At 40.4% G+C, this 24,939-nt stretch overlaps 1 protein-coding gene across 1 annotated transcript in view; it reads right to left on the bottom strand.

The window, feature by feature from the left end:
• Positions 1-303: 303 nt before the first annotated feature.
• LOC118424310 (kinesin-like protein KIF28P) overlaps positions 304-24,939 on the bottom strand; it is a 24,956-nt gene continuing 320 nt past the window's right edge. The window contains exons 2-20 of the mRNA XM_035832854.1: positions 24,514-24,625; positions 24,274-24,381; positions 23,987-24,081; positions 23,809-23,847; positions 23,633-23,703; positions 23,323-23,383; positions 22,755-22,946; positions 21,649-21,764; positions 21,124-21,238; positions 20,801-20,864; positions 19,524-19,664; positions 18,902-19,065; positions 5,327-5,475; positions 4,361-4,498; positions 3,574-3,657; positions 3,121-3,324; positions 1,973-2,092; positions 1,047-1,220; positions 304-584 (exon numbers count right to left, since the gene is read on the bottom strand). Coding sequence (XP_035688747.1) covers positions 444-584; positions 1,047-1,220; positions 1,973-2,092; positions 3,121-3,324; positions 3,574-3,657; positions 4,361-4,498; positions 5,327-5,475; positions 18,902-19,065; positions 19,524-19,664; positions 20,801-20,864; positions 21,124-21,238; positions 21,649-21,764; positions 22,755-22,946; positions 23,323-23,383; positions 23,633-23,703; positions 23,809-23,847; positions 23,987-24,081; positions 24,274-24,381; positions 24,514-24,625 — 2,288 coding nt within the window. The 3' untranslated portion in view covers positions 304-443. The remainder of the gene's footprint in view (positions 585-1,046; positions 1,221-1,972; positions 2,093-3,120; positions 3,325-3,573; positions 3,658-4,360; positions 4,499-5,326; positions 5,476-18,901; positions 19,066-19,523; positions 19,665-20,800; positions 20,865-21,123; positions 21,239-21,648; positions 21,765-22,754; positions 22,947-23,322; positions 23,384-23,632; positions 23,704-23,808; positions 23,848-23,986; positions 24,082-24,273; positions 24,382-24,513; positions 24,626-24,939) is intronic.

Raw genomic sequence — 24,939 nt, 5'->3', positions numbered from 1 at the left:
AAGCAACAGAACCATTTAGGATCATAGCAACAGAACTCTTTCGGGTCATAGCAACAGAACTGTTTACGATCACAGCAACAGAAGTCTTTACAATCATAGCAACAGAAGTCTTTATGCTTCAAGATTTATATTATGGAGGACAAAGCCAGAACAAACGTATTGAAGAAGCGTCTAGAGATAAATATTATGAAACGCACAGGCAGGACTCAAAGAGCATTTGAAAGCGNCGGGCCCCTAAGGGCACCCGCCCGGGGGGCAGGCCAAAAACTACACTAAGACGTACAGTCTTAGATGATGGAAGGAAAATGGGGCTAAACAGCATGGAAAGCATGGCAGTAGCTGCTCAAGACCGCAACCTTTGGAGAAAGTATGCTCGACGAGTCGACCAATGCAACAGTGTTGCGGGAGGGTCTAAGGTCTAAGGTAAGGTAATATTGATTCAGTTACCTGGTGACATGACCTGAATTATGACATTTAAGAAAAAAACAGACAAATGACAGTCTCACCAGTTTCTTGTCCATTTTCTCATTCATCTTCTTCATGAGGCTGACTTCCTGGGTCAGCTTCTGTTTCTCCTCATCATCCTGGTATAGATGGAGGTGAATATGAAGTCATGAAAAAAACATATAACGTATGCATGGTCACCTTTATCCGGGGGATATACCTACATTGTATATCCACTGCTTTTGAAAAAAAACGGTATCTAGGGATATCCAGTCTTCAGATGGTGGTCTTAAGCTGCAATGCTAAGAGTTGGAAATATTGCAATTTGAAACCACCGTCCATGAAGACACGATATTTAGGGATATCAAGTCAACAGACAGTGGTTTCAAATTCAAATCACCGTCTGTCGACTTCATATCCCTACATGCCATCTTTTCAAAAACAACAATAGGTGCAGGTTACCACACAGATAAAGCTAAAATACCCAAAGATTCTATGGAGAATTGTTGTTAATACATCCTTTTAAGGTCGTACACTTAATTTCCTGATTTTTGCCGATTTACTCTCGAGGCTTAAGATTTAATCTCAGTCATGTTCCCCACCTGAGTGGTGACCCGTTTCTGCGCCATGCGGTTTTGCTCGTTGAGGTTCAGCCCACCCTTCTCCATGGCGACCATCTGTTTGGTGGACATGTTTGCCCGCTGTTTGTCAGCCGCTGACGTCTGTTTCCCCCACACCTCCAGGATCAGGGGCTGGGTGTTCAAGTACTCCACAAACTACACAAAGAAAGAAAGATAGTACAATGCTTAACTTTCTTCCAACATAATATATACGTCAACTTGTATCAAATCTTCAATGACCACTGTTGCCTTCTTCAGGATCAATATACTGATGACCAATCACTTCAGAATGTAAACTCGCAATAGATTTAGATACTTGTGATCTTGCAGTGTTGGTCAAAAGTGCCAGGAAGTCTATAATGCCCACCATCTCTGTTTAGTAATGGCTGGAGTGCCCTGGTGATGCAATGTGGATGTGTTGAGAGACTTATGACAACAAGTATGCTGTTCTTCTGATAGTCCACACATTTTATGTATAATATCCACTTGAAATCTGATGCTCATTTTCCAGTAGGATACTCTGACACATTTGGCACTTTAATGTTTTTACAAATTGACTATCTTCAAACTTACATAATCTATAGATAGAGAACCTTTTTCTTGGCGGTCTAAGTTCTAATATTGCCCTGATCATATCAGAGACATTAAAACAGCACATGCTGCTTACTCTGCTTAGCACTCAGTACTTATGAAAAGAAGTATACAACACATGCTACTGTGTATACCCCAGGGATTATAGAAATGGGCGTGAGCACCCCATACACCAAAGCTTTCAAATTTCAAGTACAGTATGTATTACATACAATCTTAAAGATCATAGGCTGTGTTTTGGATCTGTTTAGTGACAGAGGAGAACTGCTTCTTGTGTTGTGTACTAATCTCTAAAATCAGAATCTGATGTTCTGTACCTGTTTTGTGACAGGACTATAGGAGAACTGCTTGTTGTGTTGGAAGTTTGGATTGACACCTGCGATCCAGTTGGTGTTGGTGCTCTTCTCATCCAGGTAAAACTTGTACTTCACACAGCTCTGAAACACAGACACATGTCAATCATCATCAATCACTTTGTACTGTGTCCGTTGTTGTTAAAACTTGTGCTTCACACAGCTTTGAAACAGAGATTGACAGATGTCAATCATCATCAATCACTTTGTACTGTGTCCGTTGTTGTTAAAACTTGTGCTTCACACAGCTTTGAAACAGAGATTGACAGATGTCAATCATCATCAATCACTTTGTACTGTGTCCGTTGTTGTTAAAACTTGTACTTCACACAGCTCTGAAACAGAGATTGACAGATGTCAATCATCATCATCACTTTGTACTGTGTCCGTTGTTGTTAAAACTTGTACTTCACACAGGTCTGAAACACAGACAGACACATGTCAATCATCATCAATCACTTTGTACTGTGTTCATTACTGTTCATCTATGAATACAACATTCAGCACCAAGGACAGGGACACTAATCTTTCAATGAAATTGAATACTTTCTTGCTGTAATTAAAACACCCATGAGCATTAGTGACTGTTTTTTGCCATGATCACCTACAGTACTATGCCCCAAAGAAACATTTTGTCAAAATTTGTTGATTTATAAGCTAGGTTAAAATTAGGTCATATTGGGTTGTATGGCATAACTGCAGGGTGTTTGGCCCCAAACCCAGAGGTCCTGCATTCGAATCCTGTCATGCTACCAATCTTGTGCCCGTGGGAAAGGCACTTAACAGGACTTTTCTTAACAGAACTCTGTCCACAGGTGTAAAAATAGGTACCTGACTTCAGTTGGAGAGGTATAACACAGTGAAAGGAGAGGGTCTGGCTCTACCTTGCAATACCATGCCCTAAACACTGGATAACAACCCACTGCTCATACAGCCTCAAAATGGCTATGGGACTACCTTTCCTTGAGTTACCTTTTAAAATTTGGTGAAATCTAATATTGCTACTGTAGAAGAGGCTTGCACTGTCTTTGACAGCTGTCAGTCAAATCTACTGCAAGGCATGAGATCTATTGCACTAATTAAAAGACAAAAAGACGATAAGAAACGTTTACCTGTACATATTTGTTAGGAAGCCCCCTGGCATGTGGTACTTTGAGCTGGAAGTGCATTGGAGACCCGATCAGTTCTTGTGGGTCTTCCACAAAGTCGTCCTCGAGAGGCGAGCCGTCCTGGGCGCACGGTTCGATCTCCACGGTCAGGTGACCGTTCTCCGCCCCACGGTAGTCTGTGATGGCCAAGTTCTCCTCAAGTTCAACCTGATAGAAAAATGACCACCATTGGAAAGGCAACATTTGCAAGCCAATGCAGGATATTTCAATCTCTCCTACATACAAAAATGAACTGTTCAAGAACTATTCAAATACGAATCCTTCACATAAAAGTTTGTCTTTGGAATTGAAAAATGACAATGAAGCAATCTGGGATCCAAGACAACGGAATTCTTGAATACTTGAGTTTTATGTCATTGACATCAGTGATTTTTAGCATAGTACAGTGCCACCTACCAGGTAAGCCAGGCTCTGCAGGTAGACATGTACACTCCCCACCAGGACCTCTGTGTCAGGTGGCTCCCAGAATGGGTCCTTGTCCTAAGGAAAGGTATAACATGGTAAGAGACCTAGAAAAAACAGTGTTTGCAAACTGTTGTATGGCATAAAACATTTCATTGTGGTAGACAGAATAGTATCTAAAATTTGTACTGTCAGTAGCTGTACCTACAATATGTAAAGTTACTACTTCTAGTTGAAAATTTAACAAAAAAGTTGACTTTAGGATTTATTCTGACAGGATTTAGCTAGCACAACATGCTCATGTAGTACTACATAATACTCTTTCTTACCCCTGTACTGGTCACCAGTTACAGTACCATGAAAATCATTTCGATACAGGTGCAAAATACCAGAGATCAAAGAAATGCACAGATTGTACCGTACTGTACCTGAATAGACAAGTATTTGACTTATTCTGTTACTGAAACCATGATATTCCTTCCACTAAAATGAAACTTTAGCACCAGAAAAGATGAAAACAGTTGCATACGGCCATCTTTGTTTTGAGATTTCTCGAAAGCACAGGTTCTCTGCATAAGATACCTGAAGCCTAGATAACATTATTGTTCAATGTTCATTCATGCCCCATTCATCCTGGTATAGGTACTAAAGTTTGTGTCTCCTTGCCTTACCCCCCTTAACCCCCATACCTTCTCCACATCCCAGTTGGCATCCCCCTCCACATAGTTCTGGTACATCTCCTGCTAGCCTACCCCCCTTACCACCCCCACCCCCCTCATACCTTCTCCACATCCCAGTTGGCGTCCCCCTCCACATAGTTCTGGTACATCTCCTGCATCAGGTACTTGCGGTTGATGAACTTGTTGCGGTCCCACATGAAGTCATTCCCGTTTTCCAGGTTCTTCATCTTAACACTGACCTGAGAATGCGAGAGACAAATTTTGAGCGTCACCATCTAAAATGTCGAAGTGTACCTACATGTAGCTTTGGCAAAATGATACCCCTGGTCTGAATAAACCTGCTGTGGGTATATTCCAACCAGGGGTATGTTCTAGCTTGCTGCACCAGTCAGGAATATTGTGCCAAAAATTTTTTCTAATAAAATCACATTTAAAGACCCTTGACAGTCTGTTTTTACTACTTTTGACTTGAATTTTACCCTTTACCTAAAGTTTATGACTCCTATACTGTGGATCAATGGTACACAAAAGGCAGGAAATACAAAATGATCAAAATGAAAACTTTAAGAAGATGATGAAAAACTGAAACTAGGACAAATCTTTAAAACCTAAGGCTTCTGATACACATTGTTCTCTGTGGACAGCAAAGAAAAAGATATATGTTGAACGTCTAAAAAAACAGCTTCCGGGTGTACAACAACCAACCACTGCCAAATCCAGTCCATTGTCTGTTGATCGCTGTCACGCAATAGTTAGATGTGGTTGCACATAAATGTGGGGCTTACAGCCGGCTTTACAAATCAAGAATTTAGCTTGGCCGAGCTGTCAGCGAGCTCTAAATTACGAGGAGGCATGACCCTGATGCCTACGAACAAATGGCAGAGTTTCTTTGTCAGCATCAGGGTCATACCTCCTTCAGAGCTCGCTGACAACTCGGCCGAGCTAAATTCTTGATTTGTAAAGGGGGCTTAATGACAGCCAGCTAAATGACTCTGTTTTTTGGGTTGACAATGTTGGGTTTGCGAATAACTAAGAAATTGAAATGCTTAAATTTTGCAAAGACTTACCTCTGTCCTTCCCTCCTTGAGTCCCCGTGCCTGGGGCGACACCAGAGCGATCTCAAACCGACACTTCTTGTCTAGCTCCTCAGACATGGCGTTGGCTTCGTTCACCATGGGCATCATGGCGATCAGGTCTTCCTGTAGCAGCATTTCATCTGGACACAACAGAATTATATAGCGTTAAACATTGCATATACTATCTAGCTTACGCCCAAGTAAACTCGCACATATTAAAGGGTAAGTTAACAATAGAATTATGAATTTATGATTATAGCAAACTAAATTTGGCATTCTTGGGACAATTGTGGATTCGAAATGTTGTTACAAAATGTCTTATGACAGAAAAGATCTCTGTAGAACCTTGAAAGTGTATGTTTAGTTCTGTCCATGTTGAGGAAAATCCTATCATAAAACAAGAATGGTGTTAAAAAACACCTTGGCGACGCGGGTTCTGATGGATTTGTGACTCTTTATATGAAAAAGATGTTTATTTGCTAGCCATGCTCACAACACTGTCTTGAACGCACAGTCATTTCCATGCAGTAATTCCATCTTGGGAGAAGCCTCGCAAACACAATTAACGCTAGAACAAAAGTTAAGCTTGCCTCAAATTGCTTGCGGTAAATTCTGAAAATCTATATTTACCTTCGCCAAATAGGTTATATTTGGGCATGTTTAGCCGCCAGGTGACAACCCCTCTATCCATTACCCCCTATACCCCATAGAAATATCTGTGTGTGTGTCTGTGAACAGCAAAACTTGATAAGTCTTGGATGGATCTTTAATGGTATTTGGTAGGTGGGTAAGGGTCAGGAAATCGAAGGTCGATAATGGATCCCCTATCTACTCCCTAAGGTACTGCAGCGGAACTACCGTTTTTATATTTCCTGTTTCCTGACATTTCACGGTCTTGATTTTTTAAAGGTGGGTATCTCTTGGGGCAGAGAGTAAGTGCTGTAAGTTTGGGTTCCCTTGCACCTTTATTTTCGGAAATTGTTTAAAAGGTTAGAAGAAAATAAATCAAGAATGTTTCGACGGATCGTTATGTTTTATTAGGTTTTGTAGGTCTAATGTATTTTGCACATAATAAGATGCTAAATATGCAAATCAATGTCTAATTTGCATAAGTAATTAGGAAATTTTATAAATCCCTACATTCAATGAAACTTCTCACATATTTAACTGAGAAAGACCGAAATTCTTAGGAAATCAATCATGCAAATAGATACCTCATTTGCATAATTAATGACAGGATACTATAATCCTATAGTAGTAAATGATGTAAGTTTCATATTTGAGGCATCACGAGGCAAACTAAAGCGAAAATTATTAAACATAAATCATTTAAATCGGCAGGGTACGTCACATCTAATTTATGAGGAAACGCTACAACAGCCTTCTTTGCTATAAGATAAGATTTTCATACTAAGATAAGATTTACATCTCTGTTTTGCTAAGACCTGACCCTGCTACTCCCTGCATTGCCCTCATTTCAATATTATAATGACCTACTGTAATATTGAAATGAACAAGGTGCTACTAAGAACTCGTAAATATGCAATAGGCATAGTGATAATTGGCCTAGAGTTCCCCACCCTTCTTTTGCATTTGTTTACGCACTGATTTCGCACCCCCACCCACGGCCCTGTTGCAGTATCAGAGGCATGCAAGTAATACACATTTGTAACCCTTTGAGGAAAGTGGAGAAAAGGAGATGTCATTATCTTATAACCCCATTCCACTAGGGCGGCGCTCTGGCCGCGCTCTCTCTCTCCGACCTGAAATTTGACATATCGCTCAAGGAATTGTATAGAAAAGAAACGAATCTTTTTTACCCTTTGTACGTTTTGTTGTCCTCTTGGTCACACTTAATGTGACTTATACGTTTTGTAAGATAATTATTACCATGTAAGTGAGAAATCGAAGGTTACACCCTACAGTATTTAGGTCGCAGTGAGAGCACAGCGTGATCGCAGTCTGATGGTAGGGAGCCTTTAGTAAGGAATAAAAAACTTCAGACAAGTCTCTACCAGACTGAATACACAGACGAAAGTAATGGGAGAATAACCCTAGTATGGACTCTTCTGGCCAATTATTATTGTTTGTTTTTGTTTTTGCCAAATTTACATAGGACGGTGATAGACATTTCAGATTAGAAGAAAAAATAGCCACAAAGTGTACTTCCGACACCCCCCTCCCACAAACTCTGCTGAAAGTATAATTTCTAGCCTACCATAGATACCAAAATGCCACTAAAAAATGGTTCCGCTCGCCCCGGCGGGGGTCGTCTCGGCGCAGTCGGCTGAATGCTTCTCCCTACACAATTTGGGACCTTCCAATTTGACTGTGTGTGCGTGATTGATTGTATGTGTACAGTGTATACATGTTAGATTTAATTTAAAAAAACAGCCATTTTCTCTTCAAATACTCCTGGAACAGTGTTTGAAAATCTGTTTGAAAAACCCAAGCTGACTATTACCACAGCCCAAGCTGACTGTCTGGCATGCCAGGTAAAGGTGTGACAAGCTCCATTGTTCTCCTAGGGTAGTCTGGTACCCTGCTGTAGGAGACTAAGTCAACAAATGTTTAAAACAAAAGCGTTTAGAGAGACTTCCACCTAATTTTGCTCTTGTAGTAAGCCAAGGTCACGCGCCGATGTTGTACGTGTAGGGTTTGTTTCTTTCGGGTGAAGCAATTCATCCGGGCAGTATTTGAAGCTTTTAGGCACCACAGATTTCCGACTCTTAAAAAATTATTTGTGTGATGTATATACATAAAATGTCTTGTTCTTACAGACAAAGGGGACTCGCATAGTTTGATGAACATGTCTATCTATTCTGACTCTTACCTGGTGCTTCCACAAAGGGAGGGGAAAAGTATAGACAAGTCTGGATCCCAATCATAGTCATTTCAGCAGTCGGGTCAATCTCCAAACAAAAGCCACCTAGGAGTGCGTTTGACTCTGGTAGCCAAACACACTCCTAGGCCGGCTTTACTCCTCTGGCAGCTTTTGATACTACATGTGTATCTTATGCTACCGTAGGATCTGCTTGGAGCTTTTTGTTTGAGTTTTCTCGAGTTGTACACTTTTAACAGTTTTTACCACGGATGTTAAACAACATCCTTGTTTATTCAGGCCACATAGCACTGAATGTTAAATACCCATGCTTTGTTAGAAACCGGTCTTACATTGCGGTGTTTGCATTTCCTATTGTGTTATTTTGTAGTTGTTTTGTCGGCCATATTGAACATTGCTTGGCTTCTAATTCTGTCATGTTTTATCCAAATTCGAAAGCCTAATAGTATCTTTACATGTAATTTGTTTTATAAAAGCAGGAACCTCGAGAAAGTCCTTGTGTTTTTTGAATAGTGAATTTTGTGCACTGCTGTTTAATTTGTGGAAGCCAAGGCGGCATTTTCCTAGATTGTGGAGCATATTTGAACATATATTCGTACAAGTAGGTTATAGACAGGTTGAACCTTTTTGATTTGCAATATGCCGAGTTGAGTTTCCATCTTCTAAAATAGTACATGAAAACACCTGTAAAGATTTTAGTTTCCTTTGTTGTTAACTTCTTTTTTAAAGCTAACATGGTTCTAGATAGTTTTCTCATTTTCTTGTCTCAAGGAATTATTCCAAAGTGCTTTATTTTGGTTGGACAAAGGAATTGCGACCAGACATTTCTGGCCATGAGTCATGAACTGACCAATTAAAGTGTCCCTGACTGCATTCTATGCATAATTAAAGATGGATACAGGTAATTACTTTGGGCCGAGGCGCTAAAAACAATTAGTCTATTGATATTAATGCCCCTGTCAACATGATGGATTGGGTTGTCAAATTGATTGATTAGCTAAACACAGGAAAACTACAAAATTCAAGCATGTAAACTTTAAAGGCAAAGACTAGCTTGTTTATCAAAACCTATCAAGTCAAAATGGCATGGAAAGAATGCAGAACAAGTGTGTTTGCATGAATAGCTTTCTGGAAAATCAATTTTACCATCAGAAAGTTAGATATTGACAGTTAAATTCACAGGTAACCCCCCAAATTTTATCAAAATTTACAAACTTTTATTAATTTCATGTAATCTAAAGTGTATTTTTATACTCAGTCAAGCTATTCGAAAAGTATACAGTCGTCTCTACATGCTGTAAAAAAATTGTTACTTTTGGCCATCTGCAACAAGTTGGTCTCGGGTAATATTTGTCAAAATCAGAAGAGTAAATGTATTAAAATATTGTAGAAATATTATGGTAATTATCGTTTAGTCTGATACATAATTGGAATAAGCAGTATCTCTTCTCCACTTCTGCCAAATTATAAGCCATTTGGCCTCATAAAACTTGAGATAATGACATTTTTTCTACCAAACCCCCAATACCCTCTGTTTTGGTCTTAGTCACACCTTAGCAAAACAGAGATAGTTTTCATTACTTTTCCCACCTTTTGTTTCCTATACAAAACTACATAAAACTACAACGAGATCTATCTTAGACTCATGTATCTGGACCATAGCATGGCCAGAACACTAGATATCAAAACCGAAAGTTCACTGCAGTACGCTAGAAAACCGATAGGCGGAACCATTTTAGAACTTGGCCTTCATTTTCACGGCGCTACCCACATTCAAGATTTATTAGAATCCATACTTTGCGAGTTATGCAGGCTACAAACAGACACACAGGGAGATAAACGGTACCGAACACATAACCTTTTATGGGCAAAGTTACGTTTTAACGTATTATGCTTCTGTATTCAGTGCAAACACGGCAGTCGGTTGCTAGGGTCTTCTTTCCCGTTGCTATGCGAGTTCGACAGAGTATCGGGTTACAAGAGGCCTACTATTTGCTAACCGTAAAATATTTCAAAATAAATTAAATGTTATGACAAGGAAAATGTAATCAAAATAAGATTAAATTCGCAATTTTAGATAGTTTGAATCTTCCTGTTTGAATTGAGATAGCTGTTTTGTTTAGATTTTGCTTCCAAAGACGATTATTTTCTGTTTCAAGGAAGGCCTTCAATTTGACCATACTCTTGATAAGATGGACCGCTAGTGCCACGGAAAATTGTCGATTCTTATATTTTTTGTCATCTGAGAGGCAAATAAAACTTTCTGTTTTTGGGATTTTTTAATTTTTAATTTTAGGCAAAGTTACAGCCCAAAATATGTGTAAAAATGATATTTTTCGCACTTAATTACCAATAATTCAAAATCGAAGGCGTTTTTTAAAAATCCCAAAAACAGAAATCTCGGGAAAACCGTTGCGGTCATTTTGAGCCGTCAATGAGTTCAGTTGGACTCTTCTTGGTGGAGATCTTAAACGATGTTTGCACGCATGTCATGCCGCAAGGAGAGCGGGAGGGTGTAATTGATACCGGTGTAAACAACACTTATGATACTCAAGGTCACCAACAAAAGCGCCAGTAGCTTCGTTACATATTACAGGTCCGCAACAAAGTGAAAGCATAGATGTACTGTCCAGAAAATTGTTTATATTGGTTAAAAACTACATTTTTCGCCTGGTTCAAGTTAGTCGGGGGGAAAGGGCCAAAAAGCACGGTTTTATCTGCAATGACCGCAGATGACCTAAATAGAACACGGGTTCGGTTCGAATTACGTCAGATGGAACATCATGGAAGAAGGTTCGAATTCGGCTAGACATGGGAGGTTTTGAGCCCGTATTTGACCACCTTGAAAGCTTTGTTGGGACTCCCCCACTGCAAAAGAGATAACTAAATAATAGCTAATTATCGACTATGCACTCTGACATTTGCTGTATTTGTATCCCTTGAGCGGCTATGTTACAATAAAAATATAATAATGCTAGGCATGATAAAAAATTAGATCTATCTCGTGTTGATCATTGTTTATTCTGTGATCTATGCTTTACGTTTCATGTACTATACCAGCCAAGTCTATACAATTGACCGATCCTGATCGAACGCCATATCGAATAAATAGAACCCCCTACTCTATTTCGAACACCTCCGTCAAAAACAGCCCCAGTGGGACAGAAATGGCTGAAGGAGAAATGCTATACTCTTCTTTGTTAAAGAATACACCAAATTGTCGAACAGGGAGCGGGGCTTCGGGATCGGTCCATAGTCTACGTAAGTCTAATCATGTCTTTTGCCACAGCTAGATTGAAAATGTACTGTTGATAGACGGAATTATGGGCTATACTACAATATAAACAGTTACTACAAGGAGAGCTACACAACATGTCTACTGTATATCATTAAACCTCTGAGAACCGGCAGTGTTTGAGCAGTTCAAACTTGGCGCTCTACCAATTACTCATAGCTCATCTCATCAACTATTGGTCGATGCAACATTCAATTGAACTTCCAAATATGGTCAAGTCACATGTCCTATTCCTAAAATAGCCGAGGGGCCTGGAAACACCCAAATATGGCCCAAATACAACATGCGCCATTTGGTCTGTCCTATCTATTTCTAACCATTTCATTGTCTTCTTTCCAGTGTCCGGCAAACTAAAAACAGACTGAAAGAATATCTTAACGTGACCGCCTTTTCCTTAGGCATTTTATATAAAACTCTTTTTCAGTACACAAAAGAGGCGACTACAACCGATTTTAGATTGAAGTCATTTAGAGAAAAAACATTTTGTGAGTTCCTACGAACTTGCTTAAAAGTCTACAAAAGAAAGACACGAAAACAAAACTATATTTCAATACACTGTATATCTGAGCGACCACTACCGGTTTGGGGTTTAAATAAAGCCTATTTTGCGGCGCGCGAGTAGCTGCGAACTTCAGAATATGGCTACCCAAGAGTACCCAAGAATGATCAAGAATGTCTTCTTCTACGGTCACATTTCCCCCGGGGCCTGTCGGGAAGTTACAGGAAACAATAGAAAAGCTGTTTATCAAGAAATAAATTCAAAGTACTTTTTGTGTGTGTGTTCTTTGGGCCCTTTTTAATTATACTTTTACGGTTCGTTCCCGGGTCTGTTTCACTATTCTCCAAGTAGAGGTTTGGTCGCGGAGATAGTTGTGATCTTGTGGAGTACCGGGAGTTTTACTTGCTCCCCCCGTACAAATTCCGACTTCTATCATGATACTATCTCCGCCGGACCAAACCTCTGCTTGGAGAATATGTGTCACGAGATACTGTAAATGCAGAAATGTTCGCGGTGGATTAATGTTCGCGTTTTTTGCGGTGACCACATCACCGTGAACTTAAAACCACCGCGAACATTTTTCTATTGTGGTATTAGACTGTAGTCTATGTTGTTACCGCGAACTTAAATCCACCGTGAAAAGTCCTTTTATCCACTACCGCAAAATTAAATCCCCGCGAACTTAGATGCATTTACAGTAACATCGTGATAGTGAGGACGGTCGCCCCTGTAATTATAACCATATGGACAGGAGTCGGGTTGGCCTGGCCGTGTGACGTGGCACAGTGAATGTGAATGAAGACCTTTATTGCACATTTTTGCCCCACTGGGCTAAGTACAGGTCACACGACGCGAGAGAGGACGTGGATGTTTACAGAGTAAATAATGTTTTGAAAGGAATGAATTTGAACCGACATAAATGACTATAGTGTTGCTCCTTGCGGTGCCCTTTGTAATTAGGCGATAAGCTTGGACGAGCAAAGCCAGGCCGTGGCGGCATGGTGGGATTTGAGCTGGAAATGCCGCCGTGCTAATTAATACCAAAAACATCCTTTTGTTTGATACCGACGAACTCTGTATGTGGTCCGGACGCTAACAGGACGCGGCTGTCACCGAATGCCTCAAAGGGTCATTACACCAACAGATCCCGAGGTGAAAGCACACAGACACATTTTTGCGGAGCAAAAATACAGCGTAGAGTACAGAGGGCTGGGAAACAGAATGAAGTTGATTATGGCTGTCACCCGTATTTGAACGTGCACATGACATTCTGGCAATACTGCTGGGCTGGAGATGCGGCAAGTTCAACCAACAGTGAGATCGGGAAACTGAGGACGTGGCAAGGGTACTGGGCCTGTGATGGGTGGCGCGCGGGGCAGGGAGGCAGAAATAACACATAAAGATGCCCACCGATCCCTGACCCTGAAGAGAACGCCGGCCTTAAGGGTAACCTTCTATGACCGCTGTATTGACACTCGGGGAGTGGGGCAAGATGCGGCGGGTACAGGCGGTGGAGGGACCGGAGATCTCAGAATCAAGACTACTCGTCAGAAGGAAAAGTGGGTAGGCTCCCATATAAATTATTGGTGGACGGTGTTGTGGATACCGGTGTCGTCCTACATGTACTTTACTTTATGTGTAGTCTTAAATTTGTCGACACGTAGTTATGTGATTGTGACACGGAGGTCTGAATCGGGCAGCGATCCACCATTTTGAAAACAGTTTGGGTTACGTAACGTTAGCGTTAACATTTTTGTACTACCATAGTTTATGCTGAAGTTCATGTTTATGTATCTGTTCGGTTGTGTAGTTTTCTTCCTGCCACATGTCTTATTTGGATTGTTTTGGTGACCTATGCAGTTAGCGAGAAATCCACATAGTGTAGAGCTATATTTGTCGAGCATGACAAAATTAAGCTTTCGACGCAGCGGATTTCCGATAAGTCTATATGTAAGATAAATGCCAGATGTGGCACAGCGTAAGGAAACGTGATGCATTCTGATTGGCTCAGGCAACGTGGTACGAGGCGAGACTTATCGTAAACTTTCTACTGTCTAATGTTGTCCATTTGAGGAGATCGGTATAACTATATCTCAACTATTAATTTGCATCCACCCGTTCCTTCCCAGATTTTTGTGCCCGCATGCTTCATTACAATGCAACAATTAGACTAGTTCTTCATATTGAAATAGGGGTCACGTGTGGATCAAAGCAAGGAGGTTAAAATAATGTTAATCTTCTTGATAAAACCTGTAAATCTACGTATTAACCAAGCGTTTGGGGTGACGCCTAAGCTTACTTGATGTTGCCTGGAAAGTAATGATCACCGTTGAATGGTTCGAAGTTTGACTGACATTTATAAAAGGTTTTATATGCCCCTAAATTCGAGCTGTACATTCTGCGTGAGGTCCCGAACTTATTGATCACCCCTCAAGATGTATTGATGAGTTCGATCAGTACAAGTGCCGACTAGTTTGTTAATTGTATACTCGAGTGATGAAAAATGATAATGTAAACGTCTTTCTGTATGTCGTCAAGGTAAGTAAGCACGATGTTCCAATAAGTCGAGTAACCAAAGTTCAACTTAGCACAACTTTAGGCAACTAAGTCAGAATCTGTACACTGCATTTCAGCTAACAAGGCATAGATAGGCTTACCTGACTCATGAATGCCGAAGAAAAGTTCCAATTTCTACAGTGTTTCTGGTTGCTACGAATTGACAAGAAAGAGAAGAGAATTGTTTTTGTACTTCAAGTTTAACCTTTGTTCTCTGCGTGCGTTCTCCCTACGTACAGCAGCTCCTGAGATGAACATTAGCTAACTGTGACGACAATCCATGTGGTGACTTAATCCATGTAGAACACCAACAAACGTGCAGCGATAGTAGCAAATTCATAAGGGTGACTTTACAATAATCCATTATTGCTAGCATCACTATTATATTACTATAGTATATAAAACTAGTGAAACTGTGTTCTCTCGTGATCTAACGCACAGGTCAACCTACCGGACAAGGGCGACGACGGTGAGGTGTTCCTGACAGACGTATATCATGTCCATCAAGACGACACATTCCCGCCACACCCAACATAGAGACTCTTACCGCCACAAGGGAAGTAGGTCGAGACCCTTCAGGAGAAGTGGCCATCGCTGAGAGGAGCCAGAATATACGTTTGTGCGGCTTGAAAATTCTGAACAGAGGGGAGCCACACAACATCCAGAACAGCGCCATCGACAGAAGGGAAGTAGAGGCCAGTAGCAGAGCCAAGACGTACAGCCGATAGATTGCGATCATACTTGTACATGTATAGAAAACCTGACATGACACCAGTTATAGAATTCACGGATTGACTGATTGACTGACTGTTAATATCACGAATATGTATTTTAGTGTATACATTGTAGTAGTTGATTTTATATGTATATGAATGGACCGTAGATGAAATAACCGTTGTTTTGTGGTGTGACAAGACCTGTATGTTTGATACGTCAAAACGTGACCACGAGATATAATGTATTTGTATGACAGAGAGTACAGTTCAGAAGAGAAAGAGAGCTCCTCAGCTAAGAACGAGGTTAGCGAGGCCAGCATTACTAGTATATAGTAACGTCAAACCACCTTAACAGTCTCCCGTGCCCAGTGTACGGAAACCTTGTCTCTGCGTCCTTCCTTTATTCTAGCTATGCTAGTCTTCAAAGCAGAATCTTAACAACTTGACACCCATTGGTTTCAAGGCCTGTTTGAAACATGTGATTTCTTAACTTTTCACAATCAGACTTTACGTAATCTGTATCTATATAGCCGGTATAACCGCCCTTCGGCGTAACACACCAGCTTCAATTCCAAACGACAACAACCTGAAAGCACATCATTTCATGTTTCATAAAAAGATATCGACAAAAATTTGTGGCACATTGGTCTTCATTACTTTTTTTGACCTCGTGAAAGCATATCATCCCACCTTGTAAAAGCTAAGCTCAAAAGATATTGGCAAAAGTTGTGCTATATTGGTCTTGTCTTCTTTAAAACATCTTATTTTTCTACCCCTCTTAATCAGGCTCTCTATGACTTCGAACGATAACCACTTGACAGCATTTCATTCCATATTGTAAAAAGTACAGGCTTATAGAAGACATAACGGCAAAATGCTGGGACATATTGGTCTTCATTGCAAATTCATAAAGCATGCGAAACATCGTACTAGTAATAAACTGTGTGTACGTCTTATGATATGCAAGGAGCGCTGTCATTCCCGGCTATGTGAAAAGACCGTTCCCTTAAATCATTAATCCTGAAAACAAAAAATGCCTCAACAAAGAAAAATAACAGCTAGAATACAATGATACAATTTTTAAGGCTTTATATCCGTACACAAAATAAAGCGCTTCCCAACAAGCTTTCGATCAGTCCTCTGATCCTTCTCAAGTTGTAATGACCCAAAACCTAAGTCGCACTTCCGGTGGGCTCTGATGTAAATAGCCTTTTCACTCCCCTAAGAAAGTAATCCTGTTCGGAATCAAGTATCTTCAAAATCCACAGAGTGTCCCGGAGATTCTATGGATGTGTTGCGCCACCTCCGATGTTTTAACTTGAGAAGGATCAGAGGACTGATCGAAAGCTTGTTGGTAAGCGCTTTATTTTGTGTGCGGATATAAAGTCTTAAAAATTGTATCATTATGTTAACTACCGTCACAGATGAACTTACATTCAAACAGCTAGAATAGTCCTCAATTACCAGTGTATGAACGACGCCCCTGCGGTTTAGCCAAAAATCAATTCCCAAGGGAATGCATTCGTGGAATTTTCTAAATTCTTTCAAAGCGATCGTAATACTGTAGAAAATGCCTCCGCCCCTGAGGCGTCGCCAAAAATCGTGTAGTATTCTTGAACTTAGACTAATTTTTCCCCACATTGTACATGTGGGACATTGATATTGCATGATAAGTTTTCTGTGAGCCTCCTTAATATACAATCTCTCAAAAACAGACTGAGAAAGAAGTTTTGCACAAAATTCAAGTTAACTACAGTATATACTGTCTTGTTAAACTTAATTGAAATCAAAACTTGACATGCAGCCACAGTACCAGTTAAACATTGCTTTCATCTGTAAAAGTTTGAAGTTAGACGGACACAGCAAAATACATTTTCACAACACACAGAAGTAACCAGACAGCTGTAGCATACAAGAGACCAAATTTATGACCTCCATGTCTTACGTTTGTTGCGTGGAGCCCTTCGTAGAAGCTGTACAGCGTAGTTGGGTAGTACATGGTTGTTCATATCTAAACACAATACTTCAATAATCTTATTATCCCAAAAAGAGATGAAGGACTTTAAATCTCCTACACTTTAAGCTACCTCAAATCATTATAGACCTCAGAAACCTATGACCAGCCCTATAGGTGGTAGTCATCATACAAAAGCTCAAAACCTTGAAATTATGTCTGGTAACCCGTGAAATTGACCAATTATGCCAGTCTACTTTCTAGTGGCTAAACTATGTGCACCTGTTTTGGTAAACTGAGGGCTTAGACTAAAGTCGTATTTTAACCTGGAAACTGTTATAAAGGATCTGTCTAGTAAGAGTACATTCTAAAAACCTAATATAGTAATGTACTTGCAGATACATAACGTAAAACTGTAGTGTGCACTCTATGGTATTTCTTTGTAAGCAGTTTTCTATCGTATGTGGAAAGCTGGTCTTCATCAACCGTAACATTCCTTCGCCTTCACCAATGGCAGATAATCTGAGGTTGAGCGGGGTTGCGGACCCCAAAATAGTCCCCATATCTGACTTGCCGAGTTGAGAAGCTACACCTGCCAGAGTACTGTATAAAGGGCGCATGACGCCGTTCCTGTTACTATGCAATTTGGTACCAAAGAAGCCCCGCGTTACAGGAAAGAATAGTGTTCATTGGTTGAGAGGTCTTGGAAGCTACTGGTAAGAAGTAACTACAAAATGATTCCTGCATCAAGACAATTGAGTCAGACTTGGCTAAATTATTAAACTTCTTCCTTTAAGTTGATACACTATCATAACAAATGTATTTAGGATTCAAATTGTGAGTCCTGTATTCTGAAGATTTTTGATGTCTAATGCATTCCTTGGTTTAAATTTTCTTCGCAACACCACTTTTTCTTTACAACACTTAAATGCTGACCTTATAACATTGAAAAGACAACTGCAAAGAGAATATTATGTAGCACTATCCCTATGGCCTCAGAAAAGCTATGCAATGCTTTGCATTACATGTACCTCTTAAAAACAGCATTAAAGGGTCTTTGAAACATCTTACATTTGTGCTTGCCCTCTAATTGTCCATGTCTGGGTGTTAAGTCACTGTTTGAAGAATATTGTAGAAACTTAACTTACTTTTAGACTTGCCCTCAAATTGCCAAAGCCTTGCAGAGATGGTTACGTCTGACAGAGGCCAATGGAAATTACTTGCTACCCAATGTGCCTCACGGCACAGGAGGACCTAAGGTCTGAGGCAGGGCTCTAGCCAGCGTCCGTTTTTCCGTCAATTGACAGAAATTTGCTGCGTGTTACGGAAAAATTTTAAAACCAATCCGTCAACTTTGACGGACAAAATCTTTGGTGGATTAGCTACAGGCGGCTTGCGGACGCCGTCCACGGCCGTAAAAGCCACGCACTGTTTGTTTTGCTATTGTTATTATTGTTGACGAAGTGTGTCGGTGGCCTTTTGCATACAATAATCTCATTAAAAACCCGTTTTTCAAGGTCTTAGTTCAGTCTTTCAAACACCTGGAATAGTGTTTTTTTAGCGACAATGGGAATTGGCCGACAGAAAAAAATTTCAAGCTGCCTAGAGCCCTGGTCTAAGGTCTAAGTAAGGGTTTTAAGTCTCAGAAATCTTTTTATTGATAATCACATTCATGTGTTTGAACAATCCCGAGAGATTCCTTACTTTTGGACTTTCCCTCCTTGTCCATATCAAAGCCGGTGTTCTGAGCGATCTCCTCCTGTGCGGACTCGTAGGTGACCTTCTCCACCTTCTTGCCTGACTTCTCCTGCTTGGCCAGGTCCTGGGGGTGGTGGAACACGTACAGGTGGTTCGACCCAAACATCACCCTGGGGACAGAAACATTTAGTTTTACCACATTTGTAGAAGGATTGACATAACAGGTGACTATCACCTTTTTAAAATGTCAACCCGGAGATCAGACTGTAAGGTTTGATCCATTCACACCGGGAATGGTTGTGAGGCTCTGACATAGATGGCTTCTTTAAACCCGCTGGCAAATAGTCCCTCCCTTAACAGAGACGGTGGCCGCCATAGACTTCCTGCAACGTATGATCCACTGCTCACCGAGTCACATGTGCTAGCTACATAACATGATGTCACAGAAGCGGTGGATTGTTCATTCCTTGACAAAGACTGGAGCTATTCAGTCGAAAAGTCTAATTTTTGTGTTGGAAATTGCAGTAACTGTTTAACTTTTCTGTTATGCATTGCATTCAGTTAACAGATATCTATAGAAGGTATTTGTTATAAAGTACTTTTATAATAAATCCTGTTCTTTCCTCACCTGTCATTATGATGAAGCTCTTCCTCCCCATCCTCTGTTGTGAGAGGTTTTCCGTTCACCAACACTTTAGCATCAGCTGCTGCCGGCTTCAGGTACACCACATTGTTGTCATTCCTCACTAAGGCATGCTCGGCCTGGATACTGGATGGAAAAATATCAAATGATACAAAATAGATTGTAACATAGAGTAAAAGGTGTGCATTTTTGTAAGCAATTTTCCTTGTAATGTCTCTTATTTACATGACTGAAATAATGTCTAAAGGAAATACCGAAAGCGATGAGGTCAAGGAATCTTTTTTAAAAAACTTTTCCTCTATCTGCAATAGAGGTATGATGCTCCTCTTAATGATTGCCTGAACAATTGATTAGATCACTAATCACATTGTTTTTCTCTCTCTCCCTCTCTCCTCTTTGGCATTAATGGATACTTAATGAAGTTGTAAATACAATATCGTTATCAATGAATTTTCCTACAAGCAATGTTCAATGATCTTATCTTTGTACTTTTTCCAAAGCAATTTGTGCAAAATAATGAGCTAGAGTCAATTCCAAGTCACCGAGATGGTTTTGCAATAATATTTGTGATAAGTTTGAACTATTTTGAGTAAAAGAACATTTCAGTCACTAAAGTTCGAAATTGTTCAAACATTTCAAAATGAAAGTTTAAACATGTTTGAACCTTTTTATATTTGTTGGAACATTTGGGAAAGTAATGTTATCATTATCTCTTTATTTAGAACAATTTTCAAACATCTACGTGTTTTTGTTATTGTTCCAACATGTTCCAACATTTTGTGTCATTTTTTCCCTCCATAAAAACTTTTATTGACCCCATTAACAAAGCTGCTAAGCTTGGTCCTTTGTTTGGCTCTTCTATTTTTATATTTTCTTTAGTATACGCTGGTGAGTCTTTTGTGAGAAGGTGGCAGACAGACATGATTTCCTGCACTTGGCAGGGATGTGTGAATTGCCCTCTTCTCAGCCCACTGACCCAGTTTCATCATATTGTTTCCATGTTCGAACATGTGATCACAAATGATGCATCTATGTTGGAACAGTTTAGAAACTAACAGAAATAATGCATTTGATGTTAGAAATGTTTCTAACATGTTTGAATACTATAGAAACATTTAAAACGTCACATAGATGTTGTAAATAGTTCTAAACAGTTACCTATCATAGTTAGATTGTTACAAAGATTTCTAAATTGTTAGAACAAAGGGCAAGAAACACCCTCTCGGTAATATGGAAGAGACAAAAAATATGTTATTTCTTACCTGAGTCCAATCAGAACAACATCAGCGGGAGGGTCTGCCTTCTTGTTTCCAACTCTTGTGTTTCCTTCAAAGCAAAAAAACAACAACATCTTTTAGAACAAAATAGATATGAAATAGTAATATAGAAAGTGAAATCTAACACTAGGGGAGCATATAGTTTTAAGCATTTATGTATACTCAGCTTCTTACACTTTCTGTACAAATCATGCACTCTACTTACTTTGAAATAAGTGCCATAATGTGGTCTACAGCTAAACATCTAACATAGATCTATAACAAATATGAAAATAGTCAGATTCTGAAACATTCTCTTGTTTACTGACCTTCCCTGACAAAGTGCACTACCATCCCCGTCAGAGAGGGGTCCTCGTTGAGGTTCCAGAAGTGGGGGATGACCTTCATCTCCTCCTGCTTTCTCCTCTCTGCCTGCAGTTTCTCCTGTGGAGTGAAAAATAAATGAAGCAGCATCAGCTATATGTTTTGAAACACACATAGACCCATACACACATGGACGCACACTCAGAAACATATACACAAGCACATTCACATACACAAACATATCACACAGAGTACACACAAACACACACCTCCACGTACAGTATCATTACACATACACATAATACAGACACACTAGCATACACACCCAACCACCCACTTACCCACGCCCACCTACCAACACACACACAATTACACATGTACCCACACCCCCATGCACACACATACAATCACGCCCCCCCCAAAAAAAACACACATGTGCACACACACGTGACAGACACACAGGCACACACACACATGTACCATAAACATGCAAACAACACACCACCCTAATGACCATCCTCCTCCCCCACCTGGTTCTGTGCAGCCTCCTCCTGCAGTCGTTGTTCCCAGGTCATCTTCATGGTCTCCATCTCCTCCTGGTTCCTCCTCAGCTGCTCCTCCATGGACCTCTTCATCTCCTCCACCTCTGTAACATCAACATCATCATCATCATCATCATCAACATCATCAACATCATCATCATCATCATTATCATCATCTCCATCTCCTCCTGGTTCCTCCTCAGCTGCTCCTCCATGGACCTCTTCATCTCCTCCACCTCTGTACCATCAATAACAATTGTTATGTACAATTAGATGCTGACCTTGCCAATACAGAGACTCCCCCATTCTATACGATGTCATTAATTCTTAAACACTCAAAGCTGAACACTGCTAATTAGACTTGGAACATTTTTGTGTCATTTTCCTTCATTGTATATTTTGTAACAGTTAACTGATAGGATGGCCAAGAGTATAACTGTTACAGGAGTCCTGCACAGCAGAAGACATTCCGGAAAAGCTTAACTGTAATTTCTGTGACGTCTCGTTATGTAGATAGACTTATCCACTGCTCACCAAGTCACGTGAGCTTACCTATATAACGTGACATCACAGAAGCAGTGGATTGTTCATTCCTTGAAAAAAACTGGAGGTGTTCTGTCAAAAGTTCGGGTAAATCCAATTTTTGTGCTGAAAATTACAGTCCAACTTTTCCAGAAAGTAACTAAACGATCAACACAACTTTTTGACAGAAGTTCAGGGCTTTAGCCAGCGTCCGTTTTTCCGTCAATTGACGGAAATGTGCTGCGTCTGACGGAAAAATTTAAAAACCAATCCGTCAACCTTGACGGACAAAAATCCTTGGTGGAAGCTACAAGCGGCTTGGGGACGCTGTCCACAGCCGTAAAAGCCACACACTGTTTGTTTTGCTATTATTATGATTGTTGACAATGTGTGTCGGCGCCCTTTCGCATACGATAATCTCATTAAAACCCGTTTTTCAAGGTTTCAGTTCAGTCCTTCTAATTAATTTTCGCGGTTTTCGCGACGATTGTAATTGGCTGACGGAAAAAAATTTCGAGCTGGCTAAAGCCCTGCAGAAGTTCAACTTTCTCCATGGTGTAGATCTCACCCACCTTCCTCTGTGAACTTGCCCTTGTTGTCCTCCCCCTCCTCGGCTGCTATTGGCTGCGGCATGACCCCGCCCCCCTGCGCTGCCTTCAGCATGTCCATCAGTTTCTGGTTCTCCTCCTTCAGTTCTCGGATCAGCTTGTCTGTCGGACTCTCGTTCACTATCGCTTTGGTCTTGATGGCCTTTGCTCGGTCAGCTAGGGAAAAGATTGGGTCAAGTTGTTCTTTTTTCTTCTTTTTATCTTGTTTCTTTATTTCATCAATCCATCTATCAATAATCTAAGAAAAATATTAACATGTCTAAATCCATCCCTCATGAAAGTGTCATATCAATTAAAAATACTGCTATTTCATTGGACAGTGCTTTGCCAACCAACTATGCTGTTAGGTCATTGGACAGTGCCCTATCAATCAGACACACTGTTGTGTTGTTGGACAGTGCCCTGACAATCACCCATACTGCTGTTTCATTGGACAGGGGTATGCCAATCAAGCATACTGCTGTTGTTTCATTGGACAGTTACATCTCAATTAATCTGCACACCAGATCCAGTGTCATGTAAGCAACCTTACCAAATCTCAGTGTGGACAGGGTCTCATCAAAGTTGATATCAGCAGGACTTAGGGCTGCAATCTGTAGAAAATACAATGATAACAGTTATGAGTTATGATATCATATCATCCTTGAATTGGCTCATGAAAGCTATGATGTACCTAAAACAGAAGTCAATACAAATTATAGAGAAACAAAAAATACGCTTTGCTGCTCACAATTGTTGACATATATCACAAAATATTCATTAGTTGGGGAACAGTTTTTCCAAAGATAAGCAGATGAAGTTAGTTGTAATTCAGTTAGGCTAAGACATTTGTAGTGACTCACCATAATAGTCTTACTATTGCCACCCAGGGCATTCTTTAGCAGCTTGGTCAGTACAGAATCTCTGAAAGGAACTGTAGAAAAATGATAAGAATATGGAAAACATAATATACATATGAGATGCTATACATATCATATAAAGACATGTTAAAAAATTGAGCAGAAAAATGCAAACTTACCCATTACTTTTCCTTTTCCACTGGATGCGTCGGCCAAAGCTATTGAAAAATCAAAGAAACGAAATTAAGACAAGTCTTAAAGTTAGAGGTATACAGAAGTGCAAGGTTCAGACATTGGGATATCTACATTTCCATGTTAACCACTGGCAATAACATGGTTCTACTACATTCTTCTCACCTTTAATTACATTTCCAAGCGTGGACAGTGATTGGTTGATAGCAGAACCTTCCTTCAGCCTGTCTCCTGTTGCACCTGTGCTTTCAGCTCTCTCACTATGCAACAAGAAACACCATTGGTCAGATATTTTGAATCATCATCATTGATTGGCTGATGGATAAACACTAAGCTCCACTACACACTTAGCTCCTCTGGTATGTAAGAAGGTCTGCCATTGGCCAGATTTTATGAGCTGTCACTAATGATTGGTTGATAGAGGAAAGCAGGCAAGATGAGAGACTGCTTACCTTCCTGCCAAGTCTACCAGGTTGATGACTGAGGATTTGGTCATGCTCTGTCCAGCCTCGTTTGGGGCCTTCTGGCTAAAGTTGATGGCCACAATGGTGTGGGCACGACTAAGGAAGAGCAAAGATTCACAAAATAAGTTGTTTTTCCAGTTATTAATTCCATTTTACAGTGTGCAATTCTTGCAACTTTTAAAGCCTTCAAAGTGAATTTTTAAGATTTTATGTGTACACAACACTGACCTGCTGGTGGCGTTCATGTTGGTTGCAGCCACTGTTCTGTTCCTGGTTCCTTCGTTGATCTTCCTGTCGATATCATCATAGCTGCTGACAGGAGCAGTGACAAGCTGTTCAACTATTAGGGGTGTGGAAAGTATCAGTATCAGTTGTTCATGAGAACAAAAACAACAATGAATGACACACCAACAAGAATGGTGCCCTGTCCTTGGTGCTGAATGACACACCAACATGACTGGTGCCCCTGTCCTTGTGCTGAATTGCACACCAACCAGAATGGTAGCCCTGTCCTTGGTGCTAAATAACACACCAACATGATTGGTGCCCTGTCCTTGGGGCTGAATGACACGCCCACAAGACTGGTGCCCCGTCCCTTGTACCGAATTACCATCCAACAAGAATGGTGCCCCTGTCCATGGTGCTGAATCCCCC

Source organism: Branchiostoma floridae, chromosome 10 (genome assembly GCF_000003815.2).
Source record: "Branchiostoma floridae strain S238N-H82 chromosome 10, Bfl_VNyyK, whole genome shotgun sequence".
Lineage (NCBI taxonomy): Eukaryota > Metazoa > Chordata > Leptocardii > Amphioxiformes > Branchiostomatidae > Branchiostoma > Branchiostoma floridae.
Note: the sequence above shows the minus strand (reverse complement) of the source record. Positions and strands in the feature narration are given on the sequence as shown.